The sequence below is a fragment of the Peromyscus eremicus genome, chromosome 3 (genome assembly GCF_949786415.1).
Source record: "Peromyscus eremicus chromosome 3, PerEre_H2_v1, whole genome shotgun sequence".
In the NCBI taxonomy this organism is placed as follows: Eukaryota; Metazoa; Chordata; class Mammalia; order Rodentia; family Cricetidae; genus Peromyscus; species Peromyscus eremicus.
In genome coordinates, this window is record NC_081418.1 from 130,343,682 (window position 1) to 130,360,704 (window position 17,023).

Below are 17,023 nucleotides of genomic sequence, written 5' to 3' on the forward strand. Positions count from 1 at the left end.
AAATAACAAACTCTGAACCAAGAAGAGGCCCTAGAGATTACCTGTTCCAAACCTTTCAGGCCCAGAAAAGCTAAGAACTATGTCACAGGTGAGTGATCATACAGCACTGGAACCAGATTTCTGCTGCCATGTCCAGTGCTTTCCTCAAGCATTCAAGCTTGGATTCACAAGCTTACTAGGCAAGGGCACAGAGTTCTGCACTCAGGGGGGAATCTGGATGACTGTTTTCATGACGGATCCCCAGCCTCATGGCAGAGCTGAGGATGCCTCGTAAAATGTACCTTCATCCACATGTGTCTTGGTATCACAAGATGACCTGTGAGGAGGGCCTGACCAATCTCTCCTTTACAGACATGACCATCATCACACCTGCCCAAGATCCCCAGAAGGCAAGGAGCAAGGCCAGCCTCAGAGTCCAGTCATAGCAATAGGTTCACCCTTTACGACCTGCTACCCTGAGATGGCCAGGATTCAAGAGCAATAGAGTCAGGAGCTAGTGTCAGGGAGGTGACAGCAAGGACAGGATCTAGCATTTCTCCAGAGCCTTCATGTCAAGCTCTGTGATGACTGCCCCACCCCCAGGCGCCAAACGCCTGGAAAGAGCCAGCAATCTCTACTGCTAATGGAGGACACTGAAGCTTACAAAGGTTGTGGTGTGCCTGACGTCATCAAGTTAGCAGCTAGAACAGGACCCAGACCCAGAAAGTAGGTTGCTGAGTCAGTTTTGAGACCACTTTGTGCTGATCTGCCTGAGGTGGCCCTGAGGGCATTTCAGAAAGCTAGCTCTCCTCGCCCTCCGGCTTCATCCCCTCTTCCTAACCATGCCCCAGCCTAACCGGGACAGTGACAGCCTAGGTTGCAAGGTTCCATTCTCATCGTCTGGTGCCCTATCAGGAAGGGGCACCGGAAGGTAGCTGAGCCAGGCCCCATGAATATCCACTCATCCAGATGTCCTCACTGCCTCTACAGGTCAGGGAGCCGAGCTTGAAGTGTCTCAAGTGCTGCCCCTACATCCCCTGCTACATGCACACATACACACAAGCAACCTACCCATCCCTACACACTAAAGCTCCAGGCTGACGCTGGAGGAATAGACTATATGTCAAGAAGACAAACAGGCAGATGGGGGAGCAGCTGTAGCTGAGATGCAGAGGAGCACCCAGAAAGCCTGATGCGCTCGTACCACCCTCCAAGAACCACTGTTTAAACTGCCCATCTGATGACAGCACCAGGCCCCACCTTTTCAAGAGCTGTTGAGTACATAAGGCTCTCTCCATATCTGTTCTAGGCAGTCTGGAACTTTCACATAGCTAATATCATGGGCCACATTCTCTCCCTCTCCCCAGGTGGGAAAGCACCTTCTCACAGGAGGGTCAGCTACACTAATCATCCCGTAAGGGCTGCAGACTCAGGTCCCCTGAAGACCTACAATGGAATGCACTGTCCTGAGTATCAAGTCGATCGCTATCTATTCCCACCCAGTAACTACTTCCATCTAGTAACCATTTCTACCTAGTAACTATGTATTCCCACCTAATTACTATCTAGTCCCACCTAGAAATTTACTATCTAGTACCACCAAGCAACTATCTAGTCCGGCCTGATAAATCACTATCTGGTCCCACCTAGTAACTATCTAGTATCACTTAGTTTACTATCCAGTCTTGCCTAGTCCTTGGCCACACTATTTAGTACTGTAGTACTGGGAGTTTGGGAAGAGTATGCATTTTGAATGTGGAGAATCCGGATTGAAAACAAACTGTGTCACCACCTGCTCTATGAACTAGGGGAAGTTTCTTGAATCTTAGGGTCTCCCTGCTCTCCCTTTCATAGTGGTTATCTACAGGGTCCCAGTTCTCTTGCTCCATGGCTCTGAAGGCAGCCTGATGGGATTGACCGAGTCCAGCTTCTTACCCACTCATGGACTACATGCGGCTTAGCAGACTGGACAGTTTGGGAGCAGCCCTTGCTTAGAACTGCATCCTGTTATAGTTACTATTGGAAAATGAATTCAAATATTCCAAGGAGGAGTTCTGTTTGCTCCACAGAACTTCATATTCACCTTTGGTCATCTTCTTTTACCTTCCAACCACTACCAAAGGTCTTTAAATCTTTCCCTAGAAACTCACAAATGAAACTGAACACTCCATCCAGCTGGAAAAAAATTGAGTTAAAAAAATTTTGAATTCAACTTTTTAAACTCAAATTTGAATCTGAGTTAAAAAAAAAATACCCAGCACTAAGTCTCAGGGTTTTAATAATGTCTATTCCTAGTCGTGTGACCTGAAGAGTTTCATGTGGCTTATTCTACCCCTGGTGATAGTCAGGGCTGAGCTTTGAGGTATTTTCCAGTGTAACTTAGTGCTCAGACATTAAGACTTGTGTCCATGGTGACAGCCCACCCTTTTAAAGACATATTTTCTAAACGTCCCTCTACTCCTGTCTGTGTGTTTGAAGTAGATACGTATTACTATAGATGATGCTTTCAACTTTGGCTATACCATAGCCTTTCCTGGAGCACTCTGCAGAATGTCTGGGGGACTAGTGGAACCTGTAGCATCCAGAATTTGATAAACCTTCCCAGGTGCTGCCAATGCATAGCCCAGGCTGAGAACCCCTGCTGCCAAGCCCAAAGCCAAGAGCTAGAGCACCAACCACTATGTTCTCATGCATCACACTAGAAAGAGGTCAGGTTGTGAGCTACCACAACACCATGCTATAGGAAAGAAAGTTATGGAGCAGCATACAACAACAGTGGATAGCTACATAAGCAGGTAGCTCGGATACAAGTTCATATTCCACCTTGATTATACACAAGTTCTCTCTAAGGTTACTTGGGACAGGTCGAGTATAGAAATCATAGAAAAGAGGGTAGATTATTGAATCTACTATGAAAAGAAAAGTCAAGAGAGGATATAGATATGATATAGATGAAAATGTAGATTATTCAGAAATTCTTCTACAGTCGAGTATCCCTTCTCTCAAATACTTGGGACTGAAAGTGTTTCATACTTAAGATTTGTTTGGATTTTTGGAATCTCCTCAGATTCATAATGAGAAATCTTGGGGATGGGACCCAAGTCTGAACTTGAAATTCATTTATGTTCTATATACACTTTATACATACAGACAACACAAATATTTGTGCCTGCTTTTTGACTGCAACCTGTCACATGGATCAAACGGACAACTTCCCATTTGTGCTGATACTATAAAAGTTTTAGATTTTAGAAGAACTAAGATTTTGAATTTTTTTGTTTAGGGATGTTTGTAATCCTAGTAAATTCCGGGACCTAGTGGGAAGGTCTAGTGGGAAGGTCTAGAATTCTAACTTTCATCACTGAGGCAGTACATACAAGATAGACTTAACATCACCAGCACAGGTCTACGCCTGGTATCCCCAGAGGGCCGGCCAGCCCCTAGGTGCAGGTCCAAGGAACACCTTGGCCAGGCCCCAGCATAAAGGATATTTCCATTCAACGATGCTTATGCATGCCCTCCGGATGGGGTTCTTCAGAGTCAGGCAGAGCAGAGCACGAGGTGGCCGTGTGGCAGTCGTACCACCCTGCTTCTTGGGTTTCCCATACTGCTGCCGCTTCCGCTGTGTGGAACTGACGGTAGAGATGGTTGCATTGCCAGCACTGCCCATGAGCTTGGCCTGCCGGGCGGCATCAATGGCTGCCTGCCAGGACAGCGCTGCCCCTGGAGTGGGGATGTGCTCGGGGGCGAGCCCTGCTGCTGCATTGGCATTCATGTTGGCGTGAGCTGGACGTGGGCTCCCATAGTTGGAACCTGCGAAGAGAGAAAAGACAACAGTTACTGTGGTGAGAATAGGCGCACTGGGGACACACTTTGGATTCCAGACACAATTTTTGAAAAAAAAAAATCTTTTTATTTTTTCAAGCTGTTGCAGGAACTTGGGAGGTGACATACAAGAACACTAATATGTATGCTGAGAAATACAGCCAGGAAATCTATTCTAGGCCTTGCTGACCTAGTTCAACTGGATGACCTTGGACACGTCACTCTCCTCTCTGGTCTCACTGACTTGACTTAGGTGGACAAGAGGCGAGATTGCGTTCACAGCACTGAGATGGTGAGAAAGTGTCCAGGGGAAGGTGCAGTTAATGCAACATACGGGCCCTAAAGTACTTCTTTATAAATGGTTTTAGATGAAATGGTTACTGGAGGAAGGAAAAGGAGGCCATGAGGGTAAGATACAGGAACTAGGAAGAAGGGGAAGTAAAGGAGGGGCAGGTGTTCCAGCACAGGAGCTGATGATGCAAACGCACAGTACCCTGAAGAGCGTGAGAATCTCGGCTGCAACTCAAGCTCCAACAGCAGAAATAAACTTGCGGTGAGGGTTAGGCTAAAGTAAGTTCACATCCAGTGATCTGGATACTGAATGCTCCCCTCCAAGACCACCCCAATGTGGGCCCAGGGAGCCACGATTGGGAGGTATTGGGACCTTTGTGGTAGGGCCTTCCCAAGCCCCTTTCTCCTACCACTGCGATGATTAAGTTACTTTAGTAACTTAGCTGTTGCTCAGTTAAGATGAGTCAGTTATCTGTCTCATGCGATCAAAAGAGACCAACCAACACGCTTGCACAGTGCACAACACACTTGCCGGGTTCCACAGTCTTCCCCATAACAACAGTCACTGGCAATAAATTTCAACTGTAAGCCAAATGATTGACATCAGATTCCACAATGCTGATGGAAGGATTCTGAGACTTTTCTGGGCACAAGAGGAAAACTTATCATAATAGATTATCGCTGCCTACTGTGGACAGAGGATAAGGAGTGAGAAAGGAACAGATGCTATCTACTTATCACCCACTGGATATCAAGGCAAGCACATCAGGCCTTCTTTGGTACCAGCTGTCATCAGCCACCTGCACAGCTGCTGTCTGATATTGCAGGCATTAGACTTTAGCTTTATTCCACAGATCCTGGTAAAGTATCTCCATTGAACCCACTTCCCTGGCATATTCATCTCACCACACAATCCCTTTACTCTCTTCCCTTCCTCTTCCCAGTGGCTCCAGGCAGCTGCTGTACCCCAGGGGCACAGTACATTTACCAGAATATCAGGCTTGTGGAGAATAGATGTTCCCTAGACTGAGAAACCCTCTGTCACATCTTGTGATTTCCTGCCCTGTTCTCAATATATAGATAATGAGTATAAAGTAAGGAAGGCCCCATGAAGGCTGGGAACTTGGGTTTTCTTATTAAGACCCCAGAGCAGAAAGCTGAGAGCATGGGTTTGGATTAGTCGAGGCAGCTGAAGCAGAGCTGCTCTCCTAAGCAGCAACATAACTGTCTTCATTCAACACACAAGAAAACAAAGGAGCGCATGACTCATTAAAGGTCACCACATGAGGCAGTGGAAGATTCTGCCACACTCAGAACTCTGGTGAACTGCCTCACTATACTCCTCCCTCCTCAGATCTTTCAACACTCCACACACATGCACACGTGTGTGCACACAAGCACAGGGACACCAACACACCTCCTCCTGTACTTTCTGGGCTGAGGAAAAAGTGGTATCTATATTTAATGAACAGCATCTCCAACACTAACACCTGTGGTGGCTTCTCGGACACCTCCCTGGTGACTGAGAGTGGAAAATATCCCTGCTTCTTTCTCTTACACTGGTGTGACCACTTCCAAAGTGGCCCTGTGCCCCATCTTGGTTTGCCAAACTGGGATGTAGCCTCATCCTCTCCTGCTTTGTTCTGTCTATGGCATGCAATTTTGACTTTGTAGACTCTATCTGGCACTGACAAAATTTAGTGGGTGCTAGTTTAGCTCCTGGACTTATCTTCCCCTACATCTAAAAGCAGCCATGTTCCCCTACTGCCAGCCTTGCGCACCCCAAACCCCTACTCACGCTCATGCATCCCGATGGCCCCTAAGTTGATCACCATCACTGCTTTCCTATCAGTTGCCTCATTTCCCAAACCAAGCAATGCTAGGGCTTTGGGATGACTCTGAAGAAAAAGGTGGAAAGCACTCATGTAAAAACCAGCAAGAGGTCCTGGGCACCTTGAGCAAGAGGCCAGATCTTCCTGAGAAAGCCAGGGGGCCCACCAATGCCTGAGCCTCTTGGATGGACTCCTGGGCACCCTCACACTCCACAGGGTTCTTTATTTATATTGAGACCCATTTCCAGAACACCAGGATACCTCCGGAACGTACATCTGGAGAAAGCACGTGGAGAAAGCAGAGGCCTGAGAGTTCAAGGGGGTTGGGATGTCAACAACAGGACAAGAATACAGCTATCCTAGAACACTGCTATAGCCTTTGAGTGATGAAAGGCACTCACATCATAAATGGCCACATGCAGGAAAGGAAGAAGTGTATTCTAAAGGTCAGTCTCCATGAGTGCTCTACTTTAAGGTCACTGTGACCTTGGACTCTCCAAGACACTTTCCCATCCAGACCTGAGGTTCTAGGAGTGTCTCAAGGACACTGACAATGAGAAGTTCAACTACCCAGGAGTCCCAGGAGTGGGGAACTTCCATATAAGTAGCAAGGATTCTGAATTCAGAGTAACACCACGAAGGTAGGGCAGCCCACATTGTTTCTCTGATGGTTTTTGTTAGCACAAAATCACCACCCAATGCAAAGACCAATTTTCAAATTATAAGGCTGATTCAAAGCTTTGCTTCCTGGCTGCCAGCTGAACCAATGCCACCAGCTAAGTCTGATCTGGCTCCAGCCTTACTGGGCTATACCCACTGATACTCTGGTGCCCAAGAAAATCTCAGAATAGCAGCTCAGCAGACTAGACCACATGGAAACAGGTAAGAGCTCTACAGCATCAACCTCTTCCAGATATAAGAAAAATTATTACTGTCTAGTGACTGGGCTCCCTTGAAAAGAGTAGCATCCATGCCTACTACATACAGGTGCTGCCTCTTCTCAGAAGGACAAGGACATAGCAAGACCCCACCACACCCTTAGCCTCATACCACCCTGCCCTGCAAGGGCCTAGAGAGACGTCCCAGTCAGGGAATGGACACATGCTTCCTCACTTCCTCCCAGTCAGAAATATGTCCAGTGGTGAAACAGTGAGCTTTTTTAAAAAAAATTCATTCCCAACCCCAGAAGATGCTCAACATCTATTGTTAGTGACTATAACAATAATGGTGTCCCGATAAGCAAGAATGTTGTCACGGTTTGTATTCTAAGTATCCCCTAAAGGCTCATATGCTCCATCTTCATTACATGAAGGTGGAAAACCTTCAAGAGGTGGGATCTGATGAAAGGGACTTGACTCACTGGGGATATGTCCTTGAGGGAATGTAATAACCCACTCCTTCCTGTCCTTTTCCTTCCCAGCCACCAAGAGGCAAAAGGTCTGTGCCTGCCCTTCTTCCTGATCATGATGCAGTGCCTCCCACAGATCTGAAAGCAATGAGCCAATGGGCCGTGGACTGGCTCTTCTACACCTGTGAGTCAAAGTAAGCCGTTCCTCCCTCTTGGCTGTGGCCTCTGGTAGTTTCACAGTGACAGAAAGCTAACTGACATGGAGACAGACCACAGACAAACATGACAGGTTACTAGATGGAGTCTGTCCATCTCCACCTTGAGCGCTGAGTCCTTCCATTTGCTCCATGGATGGGGAGGAGCTCTGAGGAAAGAGAAATGACTAATGGTCTCTACTTCCTATGCCACCACTCTAGTCCAGGCCACCGTCCGGTGCCTCCACTCTAGTCCAGGCCACCGTCCTATGCCTCCACTCCAGTCCAGGCCACCGTCCTATGCCTCCACTCTAGTCCAGGCCATCATCCATTTCCTGCCCAGAAATGCTGCAGGAATCCCTGACATTTCTCTCATTCCAGGCTTCCCCGTCTCTAACCAAGCCTCACTCATAACTAGTCACAATGACCTCTCGGGAAACACAAATACTAAATCAGGCCCTGTCGGGCTCCTGCTTCAATCATTTTCCAACCCAAACTCTCTGTCGTGGTTCTTGAAGCCTGTGCAAGCTGGCCCAGGCCAATGTCCCTGAGCTTATTACAGAATGACCTCCTTTCATCCCTCAAACGTGCCCAGCTCTTGTCTGCCACAGTGCGTTTGCACATACTTAGAATGTTCTTCCCTCTAGTCTTGGTTTAGTGGTTCCTTTCCATACTCCAGACCTGGCTTGAAACAATTCTGCCATAAAAGCTCTAATCCAAGGAAGCAAAACCCAAGCAGTAGCTTTCAGCATTCCCGCCCCTCCCTCCTCCATGCCACCCTTGAGTAAAGATGCCCAGATCCCTGGGCAACAAGAAGGGATCCCCAATGAGCCACCGACACGGAAAAGATATGAGCTTCAACAGCATAGTCTCCTTCAGTGGTCATGTGCCTTCTGCCCAAAATAGAGCTGGTGACTCCTGAAGAACACCTTAGTGACTTCTAGATCAGAAGACAGTTCACCCAGGAAGGAAAAGGCTGCAAACTGATGTCCTACTGGAGTCTTGGTCACTCAAGAGTCTCTGAGGACACAGCAAAGGCCTTCTTTTTGTGTCAGAAGTCACCCAAGACCTTTGCAGCCATCTATCCAAATTTTACATACGTCAGTCCTCCATGGTGACAAGGGCCCCATATTCTCCTAAAAGCACAGTAGCCTGTGGTGGTATTTTATTTGTACTGAAATGTGATTTTAATTGTATGTTAACAAATAAAGTTGCCCGGGGGTCAGAGCTAATAGCAAGCCATAGCAGAGCTGGGCCTTCGTGGCACACGCCTTTAATCCCAGCACTTGGTAGGCAGAACTAGGTAGATCTCTGTGTGTTCAAGGATACAGCCAGCATTGGAGACACACGCTCCAATGTGTGTCTGGAGGTCTGTACAGACAGGCAGTGACGAGGCAGTCACATGGTTGGGTTTACAACCAATGAGAAGGCAGAACAGAAAGACTATATAAAGACAAACAGACAGGAAGTAGGTCTCTTTCGGAGAGGTCTCTTGGCTGAAGAGGATAGCTGCAGCAGGCAGGTAAGGCTCTTAGCTCTGATCTCTTGACTTTCTTCTTTGCATTGGTTCTGTGTTTCTTATTTAATAAGATGGTCGGTTACATCTACAGTAGCCATCCTTAAACGGGAACTGCACTGGCTTGAACCAGTGTAAACCTGGTGACTAGAAAGCGAGAGGACCCAGTCTCCTGATCTTGACTCAGTCAAGATTCTGTCCATCGCCAGTTCAGAGGGGCTTATCCAAAGATGAATCCAGTGTGCCTTCAGGGTCACCCTGTGGCATGGAGTGAAGCAGAGGCTATTTTAGCTGCTCTTCCAACCTTTTTCTACTGCCTTCCTGGAGTACAGAGGCCAAGAGCTGTGACAAGGCTTGGTCTCCCTGAAGCCAGAATTCCTAATGTGGCTTGGAGACTGAACAACCAAGACCCAAAGGGAAAGCAAAGCTGGTGAGGAGGGATCTGCTCACTGGTACAGAGGGCTGGGGTCCTGCCAACAGCCTCCTAACCTCGCGGGGCACAGGGGCTGCGACTGCCCAGCTTCCTAACCAAATGCAGTTCCTTTGATCTGCTCCACAGTGCTGCTTGGGTATCACTCCTACGAGTCCATTCTAAGGTTGTCTCCCCCACTCCCCCAGCCCTTTTGGCTCACTCCAAATCCTTCAATTCCTGTATCGAGTACTTTTCTTCCTAAAATGGCCACAGCAGCTCGAGACATGTCATCTTACAGCAACATGCTATGCAGTACAACTTTGTTGCTGTTGTTTGGGTTTGGGGTTTTTGTTTTCTGTTTTCTGAGACAGAGTCTCACTCTATGGCCCTGGCTAAGCCTGGAACTCACTGTACAGCCCAAACTAAAGGCAATTCTCCAGTCCCAGCCACTCAAATGGTGGGATTACAGGCATGAGCCACCATTCCCAGGTCCAATTATAACATTTAAAGTAGTGAAAATGGAATGTCATTTTGAACTATCCAATATGGTGGCTACCAGTCAAATGTGTCTGTGGAGCGCATGAAATGTCTCTGGTACAACTGAGGAAGTACATTTTAAGTTCTATTTCATTTTAGTTAATTTCCACCTAACACAAGTCTGGAGACGACCACGTTGGACAGTACTCCTGGGCACTCAGAGAAGGGCACACTGAAGACTGAGGTGTGAAGTAGGAAAGAGGGAGAAGGGAGTAACCAATAAGGGGTCTGGATGTGATAGATGGGTAGCTCTTCTGATCTTAACATAACCACTGCCTGAAAAAACAACAACAACAACAAAAAACTACCAAAGCATCAGGATTCTCAGCTCCAATAGACAACAAAGCCATGACTATCTTTACCTGTCTGACACTCAGAAAATAAGTGTGGAACAATTTTCTTCAATGGGCAGATAGAAACCTGACATTGCCCCTCAAGCTGGGAGGTGAAATTGAAATGAAAACTTCCCTTGAGTGTATCAGCCTTGGAGCTGTGCACCCCAACTGCCTGAACACAATATAGCAACATCCCAACTCTTCCTCATTTTTCCAGAAGAGATGAGATACAGAGGACAGTCCCGTGCCCACAGCCATCACATCTGCTCCATAATGAAGGGACAGCAAGGAACAAGGGCATCTGCAGCATCTCCCCAACTCAGCAGATCAGTGCTGCCATAAATAAAGCACCTTCCTCTGCTGACCCACCAGAGGCAGGAGGGAAGGCCAGTGGAGAAGCTGAGCATTCCCAAAGCCACACCAACCAGAAGGTGGCCATGCCAACAGCAACCACACCTTCTCTATACCCCTTGCCGCATAGCAAGCCAAGAAGATGACAGAGGAGAAGGAACCCCAAAAAGGAGTCCCATGGAGGAAAGCCTGATCAAGGTTAACCTTTCCCCCTAGACACTAATCACAATGCCACTTCACCCTTGGTATCAGCAGGCATGAAGGGGGAAACTCACAGATGCAGCTACATCTCAGGCTTCAATCACTCAGAGCAAACCACAATAACAGTAAAACACTCCTCTGTGTCTTCCGTGGCACGGAAGAGAGAACCTTCCATTTCACCACCACCCAGTGACAACACACCTAAATTCATTGAGTTCAGTGAGTCTACTGAAAGTCAACAGGAAGTCGTTGGGGTAGCTGGTGTCCAGGGACAGTGTCAAAACCCTGGCAGAATGGCCGAAAGTTCAACCCCTTATAACTTTCACGTTTTAATACATTTTCCAAATTCTGTACTTTAAATGATTCTTTGGTAAGGGAGGACAGGTCTGATTTTGTTTTATAGACTACAGATTCCACCAGAATTACCACAGCCAAACCAGTGCCAGACTCCTGTCCCACTGTCAAAAGCCCCCTCTAGAAGGGCACAGTTCCACCTAGCAAACACCTACCTGCTGTCACAGAGAGGAGCAGGGAATTCCATACATCCTCTACATAAACTCCTAGTGACTTTGTGGCACCTACAGCCAAGGCTCTAGACACACAGCCTGGTGTTTCCAGCAGTGACTCTCCAGAACAGAACTACGTGGGCTGAAGGTGACCAAGGTTGAAAGATTGCTGAAAAGAGGCCAGATCTTTTCCTTTCTCTTTCTATGTGGTTCAGAGACAATTTTGTTCCCACTGATGCATTTCCACGAAAAAAAATATCAGGATGCCACATTAGAGGTGAAACATGTTCCTCTATCTGTCAGAACACCTAGTTGAACCAGGTCTCAAATGGACTGTCTATCCAACCACAAGATTTAGAAGAAGTCCAAGAAGAACCAGACATCAGAAAGGGTGTGTGTCTTTCTACGAGTTGCACAGCTATGTGGTCTCACACTACTGTGAAAAATTTTCCTGAAGATTAAAACATTCTATCCTGCAGAAAGTCCCTTAAGCAGAAGGGTAAACAACTCAGAATAGCTTCAGGAAGTCCCTGAAACTGACCAGATTTACCAGGCCCCTCCTTGCCAGAGTAAGCAATAAAAGCTTAGCATCCCCCTCTAAGGAAGTAAGCTGAGCTGCAAAGAAAACTCTATAAAGAGAAAAACTGTAAAGACTCTGAGACCAGACTGGTTGCCTGGAAGAAGCAGAAAGCAGGCAAGCTGCCCAAAAAGCTTTAGACCCAAGGCATCAGGAAAAGATACTCGCTGCCTCCAGGCTGTGCACTGTGCTCTAGGTTCCAAGCTTTGTCAGTTGTCACCTATGCTGGAGTAAGCTTTGGTGATGCAGCTGTCTTTGAGTCATGTTCTGCTCCTGTGAGAAATCCCTCACCCATACGCCTGTGAGTAACCCCCCAAAAAACGCACTGGTTCACCAAATGGGACATTTGTGGTATACTTACTTTGGCCTGTTGTGGGTTCCAGTTCCCTGTCTGGGGTGAGTAGACGTGTGTGTTACATCTCTCCAGGGAAAGTTTTGTCACATAACATGCATCCAGGCCCCTGATTCTATAAAGTACCAAGTAAATAGATATTTCTCTGGGTCTCAGTCAACTGCTCTGAAAAATAGAATTAATAATGCATTCCTTGCAGGACAACCAAGACTACTAAATGAGATTATGCATCTGAAAATTCTACCCAAAGAACAGTAGCTATTAATAAGAACTGTTCCAGATACCCACACAGAGAGCCTCAGGACACAAAGGAAGACTACCTTCTTTCAATGAAGAGAAACATGAAAAGTGTTGTATTATTTTTAAATATTTTCCCTACACACATCTTTTGGTTTAAGCACTATCTCCTTAAAATCGTTGCATTCCACACACACAGATCAAGTGTCAGTTTGTGAGGGGAAACTACAAGTACAGAGAGATCCAGAGGCCCCACAAAATGATGTTCCCTTTCCAAGGAGTCCATTGAGGAAAGGCTCTGAAACTGTTCCACTATTGAGGTTGCATGGCAGAGAGGAGGGGCGCTACCCCTCACATTCACACACTGGAAAACAATATATGTACAGAAACAGAGTCACACGGGCCTGCTTGTCTTATTCCTGGATGTCTCTCATCCTCACTAAGGTGGAAGAAGGAAACATCAATCCCTTGTTGCCTCATATTCCCTGTACATTTAATAAAGATGCTACGTGCAAAGTATAACACTCCCTTCATTTACAATGGTTACACTCATTTGTCTTATTAACCTCTAAAACCCCCGCCAACAGGCAGACAACAAGGTGGAAGGCAACAGCAATAAGCCCACAGGTAAAAAGCAAGCTCCATACCAATACAGAACTGTCTAGCTCTAGACGCTCCCCATGCTTGGTGGGGAGTCTAAGATAAAAGCTCAGGGCTCTGAACCCTACTCCCAGCTCCTTCCCTTCCACCCTGTGCTCACCCCTGAAGTCCTCTCCTTAGCTCTCCTTTTCCTTGTCTTCAGAATGAAATTCTAAACACTGTAAGAAGTCCTCCGTCTCAGCACTTAGGCTCCAGAGCTCTCTGGGCCAGGCATCATATGGCCCTCATCTTCTTGACAACTAGCCTGACCCTACCAAGGCCTCTCCTGCCCATTACTTGGGCTAAGTGTCCCAGCATCCCCTCCCTCAAACAATAGTTGGACTCTTTCCAATGGAAAAGCAGTGCCCAGCTACTCTACTCACTGCCTCCTGTTAGCCTAGGCATAGGAATTCACAACCTCCTGAAAGCCTATGCATAAGAGTCAAACGCAGCCCATGGGCATTCATCTGGGAAGGGTAGCAAGGAAGACTGCTGGGAGCCATCCCCGGCAGTGGACAGGTCCCAGCAGAGGATGTAAAGAGTTGGCAGGGAAGGATGAGCCATCCTGGGCTCATCACAGTTTACATGCAAGTCCATAAAGCCAGAGAGGCACTATACCACAACTAGTATGTCTATGATCAATAGAAAGTATCAGGTATTAATAAAAATACAGAAAAGCAGAACTACCACACATTCTTGTTGGCAGTATGGAATGGTGCAAGCCACTGGAAAGCAGGATGGAAGCTCCTCAAAAAATTAAATATTCAATTATTATATGACCCAGCAATTTGACTAGCGGGCATACATTCAAAATTATTAGAAAGTAAACACTCCAACAGGCATTTGCAGACCAGGGTTCATAGCAGCACTGTTCACAAAAGACAAAAGACAGAACCAACACAAGTGTTCCCCAATGGATCAATGGGTTATCAAAATGTGCTCTGCACTGGAATATTGATCAGCCCTGGATAGGATATTCTGACACATGCTTCAAGATGAAGGGAAACATGATATGTGAAATAAGCCAGATATAACAGGATTCCATCCCTAAGCATTATACACATTCCATCAGAGAAGGAGGGAGTAGGAATGGTCATTGGGCATTCACTTGTGCATCCAGCCACTCAGTCTAACCAGTTGAATGAGATTCTGCCCTGATTGCTCATGGGATTTTAGAGAGGGGCTAGAGTAACTAGGCTAAGAAAGACAAACATGGGGACATCCATCTGTGCAGCTGCGGGAAAGCCATCATCCATGCGAGGTACATACTGGCCAGTTTACTGTTTTGAGGTCACCTGAGCTCCTATTGTAGCCCTCGCCAACGCTCTGTAAGTAAGCCCAAAAAACTCTGATAACTCAATAAGAAGGTAGAAGCTTGCACTCTAAGATGCCCAAGCCATCCTTCTGGCAGGAATAACAAGGGAATTTGCACCAATACTGAAGTGAGCCCAGGATCTGCCCTCCACAAGCACTTCCTGGGAGCTTTCAGCAGTGACACGGGGCCAGGGAAGGATGCAAAGAATCTTGGTTATAAATTACTTTCAAATATCCAATAAATCATACATGCAGAGGCACAAACATGCCTTCACAAGTGAGTCAAACCAGACTCCTGTCTAAATACATCTCAAGCGCCATTAAACATCAGACGTCAGAGCCTCGGCTGGGTACCTTCCCAGCTTCAGTCTTGCCCAACACCACCTGCGGGGTAGACCACAGTACGGGCACTATGCCCCTCTGGCACCTCTCCCAGAGCTGGCCCACATAGAGCACAAAAAGAGGCTGAAAGGAAAAGTATCGGCCCAGGACCCCCAAGACCAAGTTCTCAGCACAAAGGAGATTTATTTGCCCCCGAGGGACAGAAGGCCAGGAATAAGAGACAAATACAGGAGATAGAGAACAAGGGAGAAGGGGAAAGGAACAAGGGATAGGCGACAGGGATGTCTGTCCTGGAGGGGAACAAAGGACTGCCTCTGGATAGAGGAAAGACATATGTGGCACATGGGAAAATGGCGGTTTATAAAAGAACAAGGGGAAACTATGTTAGGTTGAGGTGTTTAATTTTAATTGGGCATGTTAATTAGGTGGGCCAAAGGAGGCTTCTGATTGCTGGACTTCAATACTTTGACAGCTGGACCTTGGTAGTCAGCCTCAAGAGGAGGAAGTGGCCAGATAAGGGAATAGACCTTGAAGGCTAGCAAAGGGATATAACCTGATGGTTTTTAGCAAGGGAGATGGTGTGGAGAGAAGGACAAGACCTGTCAGAGCCATGCTCACCACACTCAAGCTGGCCAGAGTCCCTTCACTGGTGATGGATGAAGGAATGCTTTTTCAGTTCTACATCCTGACAACTGCAAGTCTGGAGACTGTAAGCATCATTGCCATTACTGACAGCACACTGAGGCAGAGAGATGCCCTGTCCAATGAGACCCAGGCTAGGGCTGACTTATCTGCCACCAACCCTCCAACTTCTTTGGCACCTTAAGGCCACACTGGCGATCCCGTGTACTCAGGAAATTCCTGAATGTTCTCTCTACATGCATCTCTCCCATCCTCCCTGTGCTCTGAGCTGCCCTCTGACTTCTGCTCAAATGTTTCTGACACTTTCTGAACCCAGGCATATTGGGGGGTCCCTTTACTTCAACATCTTTTTTCTTTTAGGACAGAGGAAGCATTTGATGTGCCTTCATCTTTGGGTGTGGCCAAGGCTTTTGGCAATGGATACCACCTAGTAGAGTGTCCTTGGAGAAATCACAAAGCAGAAACAAGGCCTGTAACGTCTGCCAGGCTCTCTAACCTGTGACTCTGCCCCCTTGTTTATATTCCTCTCCTTTGTGTCCTCGTGATAATCAGGGAGGTTATAACCTGTAAGGCAAAGTGTGTCTGGTCTTGCTCTAGGAAGATGACAAAGAGTGGAGACTAATGTATAGCATGTGGAAATACTTGAGCTTAGGGGGATTGTCCAGCAAATGATAACAGCAACTACCACCCTAAAGGAAAAGGAGCATGACTAGTGGTCAGAGGCACAGTTGATGATCATGAAAGCCCCCAGGGCCTGCTCTGAACTGCCAGTTGTTAGCCCCAAGACCTCAGCATGCTGCTCAAGCATTTCAAGACACCACGAACACTTCGCCTGGTGCAGCATCTTCCAAGGTCACTGTGGCACTGCTGGCATTGTTTGGTGATGATAAAGGCTTCTGGGGCCCAGGGCTACAGAAATGAAGGAAGATTCAAGGAAGGAGCCTGGGAAGGCTCAAGACATGGACTTATCCAATACCTGCAACTCATACCCATATTTCCACTGAGGTGCACATGATTCCAGCCATCTCTGCTTCCTGGAGAGCATTCTCTCTTGAGTTCATGTTTTAGCATAGCTAGATACCTGGATCTCATCTTCTCTCTCCTAGTAAGTCCCTTGAACAAGTACATAAGACTTGAACAAAGTCACATCCTTCCTGCATGCAGTTACTCAGCAGCAAATAGAAGTTCACCAAATGATCTCTAAGGTCCTGCACGCTTTCCTGATACTCACAGATTCTAGAATTCTTATGTGGGTGGCAGAGGAATTTATTGTTTGGAACATGCTGTCAAAAGGACTCAGCTTCCCAGATGGATCCGGAGGCCCCTCCACACCCACACCCACCCCTGAAGTCCCTCCTTGAATGATGACATAAACTTGACTGCAAAGTCACTGCTATGTCAGGCAGACACTTCCTAGGGTGTTCTCCAATCTCTAAGACAGGATTTTGAGAGTGGAGAGCAACATCTACACCCCTACCCACCCAGCTTTAAATGGCACTGGGACTGATTTACCTGCCCTTCCTGGTGCAAGGAAGGAGCAAGAAGAAGTGGAATACAGACCACCCACTCCACACACAGTAGGTGGCTGAAGAA

At 47.1% G+C, this 17,023-nt stretch overlaps 1 protein-coding gene across 1 annotated transcript in view; it reads right to left on the reverse strand.

Annotated features, from left to right (window-relative positions):
* Window positions 1-3,385: 3,385 nt before the first annotated feature.
* LOC131906484 (voltage-dependent L-type calcium channel subunit alpha-1C-like) overlaps window positions 3,386-17,023 on the reverse strand; it is a 53,871-nt gene continuing 40,233 nt past the window's right edge. Inside the window, exon 2 of the mRNA XM_059257107.1 lies at window positions 3,386-3,792. Within this exon, the coding sequence (XP_059113090.1) occupies window positions 3,386-3,792 (407 nt within the window). The remainder of the gene's footprint in view (window positions 3,793-17,023) is intronic.